A 4498-nucleotide genomic window follows, 5' to 3' on the forward strand; every position below is an offset into this window, starting at 1 on the left:
TTGCCTCTCTGAATAACACTGACATGTGGATGGCCCGCTCTTTGTTTGCCGAGCATTTAAACGAACCTCCGATCCGTGGCGAGCGGCCAACATGTGGATCCACCTTTACGGATTCGTCGGTGTCAACACAATAGACCTCCTCGAAGCGAAGTCTTTTCTTTCAAGAAACTTCATCAATTCTTCCTTGACCCTGTGGTGCCGGCGTGTTATAAGGAGAGCGTTGTTGGGGCACTTCCCAGCACATGTAGTTAAAACTAAATACAAAACTAGAAAACCAACATCATTTAAAGTAGAGTAAATTAGCTAAAATATGAGCCCTAATAGAGCTGTTTTACATTCAATAGTTTCCAAGATATACTTTTTTAAAAAGCTACATTAACCTCCAGATGTCAAACAGCACTCAAATTAAAGCTAGTTTAACGTACTATAAAGTTGTCTATGATATTTATCTTTGTAAGAGCAGAACTTTTCATGATATTTGTTAAAATAAATTGATTTCTAGTAGTTTGAACAAAATTTCATATGCAATACTCATATAAATATGCAAATATCATAAAAACGCCTACGTAGATACACCTTGTAAATTACTTTGATGATCAAACAAGGGCGTACCCAGGATCAAAACTAGGAGGGTGGCGAGCCATAGTCAATCAGGTTGTGACATTTCAGTGTGGAAAAGGGAATGAAACCAATGACTCTGAGGAGACATATCACAATACAATAGTTTTTCTGTAGCATTTTAGTATAAAAAATGATGTTATGATTTCTAATAGGAAAGTTATTTTAGTGCAGTACACTTTGTATATTTTTCAAATTATTAACTAGTTACAATGGAACAAGTGTAAAATCCTTAAAACGAAATAAAAATTATAATAGAGTGTAATCTACGTACTCTCGACGGATCGGCAACGAGCTTGGGCCAACTCGTACAAGCCACCCATCCACATGCTCGTGCATGTCTGAGTTCGCCATGGCTTGGCCAACATGTAGAGGCCCCTTAAGGAGATAGTCCGAGTAGCGGTCAATAAAGGTATCAAAATAGTAAAGGAAATTTTAGTAGTTGACCGTAAAAATTGATATATAGGAAGATGGTCAGTTTTATAGTTTACAACATAGTTTACAACTATTTTTGTTTCACTTGTGACCGCAACCCTGACCATCTTCCTATATAGAAAGTTATTTATTGTTTACCAAAGCTTTACTCCACTTTTAGGCATAAAAATATAAATCTTAATATTTCCATAATTAAAATCATTTTTTCCTATAATGCAAATAATATGTTATTCTGATTAATATAAGTTAATTTGATTATTGTTCTCACCTTATTTTGGTTACACCATCCAAGAAGACTTCATACATCAATGAAACTTACACAAAAGTTGCTCCAATAGACTTTTATGGGAAACTAGTCTCATCATAAAGGTCAATAAAGCTCAGTTTTTCTGTTCTATCAACAATTTGAAAAGTACTGAATTGGAAGTGGCCTAAAACATTTAGATAAATATTTCAAGAAACAAACCTACTTTTGAAAAACTGCAATTTATACTCTAACTTTTGTTGGCATTGACTTGGCCGAAATACTTTTTTGTTGGATAGTTTAAAACAAAATAACAACAACCAGTGAAAAACTCACTTTTTCCCAATGCCGAAATAAAACATATTTAAGATAAGATGTATGGCTCACAAATATTTTTTGATGGAAGAACCATTTACGGTGAATTCGTTTATAGGTATTTGAGTGTAAGAAACCATACTCATCAACATGATTAGGCACATTTCATTTCAGAGGTTTTTTTTTCACACTTTCTACCACTATGTGACGGGTCAGCCACAACTTTTACCAGCCAAGCCCGTCCATACTATTTATGGGTTCTATGTATCTTGAAACATAAAACCTCAAAATTCGATTACAAAAGTTCATCATTCAGAATTGTACACTTTAAATTTCGAATCCAGAATAAAAATAAGAAACTACATGATCAATTTTCCTAAGGTTTAAGGGGTAAAATAAACAAAATACAATGTTTGTATTATTTTCTTTGCAATATATTATAATTTAAATTAAACAACTAAACTAAAAAGGTAAAAAATACTGTTCAATCACAGATAATTCCAGATATACTGTTAAAAACCTAATAAATAATATTTCATCAATGTTACATTAAAACATGAAGCCTAGAACCCCATCTTTTAAAAAACTCAAAAATGAGACCATTTGTCCAACCAAAGCCTGTCTGTCCTTCATATTCTCCACCACCGCCTGTCTTTCCAGCTTCAAGAGAATCATACTAAAAATAAATTTAGTAAAATTAATATTATTATTGTTGTTTTGGGATAATCTATAAATTTATAATGCATCAAAAATTCAGTACCTTTTCAAACATGAAACCTGTTTCTTTAAATCCTTTGTAACTTGAGTGAATAAATCGATTAGCGAAGAAAAACGCTGCTTCTGATGCGGGAATCGAACCAATCCTGTCAAGTCCTTGGATAAAAAATGCTTGAAGTGGTGGCCAAGCGTTTGGGAAATCCCACTGTTCTCCAGTGTATTTAAGAGATGAAGGTGTCCCACCTATGATATATTTATTCCAAAAATTAACTATAAAATGATGATTGATCGTCATTTATACATAACTGGTATGTTATATAAATATAGTTTGTTTTCTAAAACAGATTAATGGAGCATTAAATAAGTAATTAAACAAAGAATTTTAACCTTCCTATACTTAACATTATTTCAGTAAAAACCAAATGAAAAATTCTTGGTTTTAAGTATTAATAAAAAAAAAAAATTCATGAATACAAACCAGGGTAATATTGCAAATTGTATTTTGTGATGTAGTTTAAAACTATTCTGGTTAAATCCATTGGTTGAAACCTGTATGATTTTGTCCATAATGGTACAAAGTTAGACATGTAGAAGTAGTTTCTTGATTTCTGATGAACTATATCATAATCGCACCAAAACTCTTCTTCTTTGCTCCATAGAACCTGAAAAGCAATAGTAATTTGTTTTTAATATATAAAATATAAATTTGATCAAATTCATAATTTTCGATATAATTTTTACTCAAAAAGTTTACCTCAGTACTCTCCAGTAAATATGGAAATAAATGTATGAAAAAGAAGAAGAGAAGATTGAGTTGAATAATATGTACAATTTGGAAATGAGAAAGGCCAATTCCAGGCTGTGATGATGCATTATTTGAAAAGAGTAGAGAGTGCCACCAATAAATAACAACCATGATAACACACTTGTCAAAAATTACAGAAAAATGTACAGCAAGAAGCATATGTGAAGTAAAATTAAGGCTTCGGTTACAGAGAAGTATGAGTATATAGAGAATAGCTGATTTAGGAGAGGAATATTTGGATTGGTCTCTAGAACCAGTGCCACTACAAGTTGGTAGTTGAGAAAGATATTATTTCCAATTTTTTTTTTCCATACCATAAGTTACAAAATGAAATGTCAGCAATTCCCGGATAAATATTTCATAGGTGAAACGTCACCATATTTTAAAACACAAATAAATCAACATAATATGAATTTTAAAAACATATCAACACAATATAGCATAAGTAATAACCTCATTTTTGATTTTGATGAAGTAAAAATTTTAAGTAATGCTGAAGAATCAAAAATTTATTGAATCAATTTACATCACCAAATGTTTAAAAAATGTAGTGAATTATTAAACAGACATCACAGGAATCGGCCAGCACTATATCGATGTAATTAATAAGATAAACTTGTAATAATTGATGGCAGTTAAAGCTCGTGCTGATACAGCAATATTTATTACAAGGCTACCCGAATGGGACAGAGCACAGTGCATTGACAAATGAGTAACATTAAATAGCCAGGGTATGTCTTCTGTAAAAAAACAATTATTATTAACTGAATTGTATAGAACAGCTACACTTTTAAATTAATAATTTTATTATAGTATTATAGTAATATAATTCAAATTATAGGCAAATGATGATTGTAATTAAATTAAATTATTAAATATTTTTGCGTTTTTATTTTGGCTTTATCCCAATTATAAAATAAAAAGCAGAGATCAAAATTTTAGATAGAAATAATTTTTGAGTAAGATAAATATATAATATATAATAAAAAGAGTTGTTTAAATTGTAGTAGTGTATAATTTTTTTTTTTTAAAAAAAAGGTTGTTAAGTTTATATAAAAAAATATTTGTATAAAATAGTTTTAAGATTGTTGATAAATGTTATTGATGATTACAGAGACTGATTTTTTTTTTTAATTATTTATTTATTGTAATTTACAACTGTGCAAAATAATACAATAGGTAAATATGTAGTATGTTTCATATACACTTGAAAATCTGGGGAAGGAACCACCCATTGGTGGTACTTCAAACATTAATTTCAACTAGAAGATCCCGTGGCCATCTTCTTTTCAGACGCCTCGGAGGATTATCAGGGATTGTTAAGGATGAAAGATTAAGAATTAATGGGTTAGGATGGTTAAGGA

At 30.4% G+C, this 4498-nt stretch overlaps 1 protein-coding gene across 2 annotated transcripts in view; it reads right to left on the reverse strand.

Moving 5' to 3' along the window:
* Positions 1 to 1331: 1331 nt before the first annotated feature.
* The window catches only part of LOC106681707 (trehalase), a 33102-nt gene continuing 29935 nt past the window's right edge, over positions 1332 to 4498 (reverse strand). The window contains exons 10-13 of one of the 2 annotated variants that reach the window (XM_014422168.3): positions 2808 to 2991; positions 2373 to 2572; positions 2161 to 2288; positions 1332 to 1484 (exon numbers count right to left, since the gene is read on the reverse strand). In XM_014422168.3, the coding sequence (XP_014277654.1) occupies positions 1451 to 1484; positions 2161 to 2288; positions 2373 to 2572; positions 2808 to 2991 (546 nt within the window). In that variant the 3' untranslated portion in view covers positions 1332 to 1450. The remainder of the gene's footprint in view (positions 1485 to 2160; positions 2289 to 2372; positions 2573 to 2807; positions 2992 to 4498) is intronic. The other variant, XM_014422169.2, reaches the window with a different exon arrangement.

This window comes from Halyomorpha halys, unplaced genomic scaffold, assembly GCF_000696795.3.
Source record: "Halyomorpha halys isolate HHAL.00 unplaced genomic scaffold, Hhal_1.1 Scaffold361.1, whole genome shotgun sequence".
Classification (NCBI taxonomy): Eukaryota; Metazoa; Arthropoda; class Insecta; order Hemiptera; family Pentatomidae; genus Halyomorpha; species Halyomorpha halys.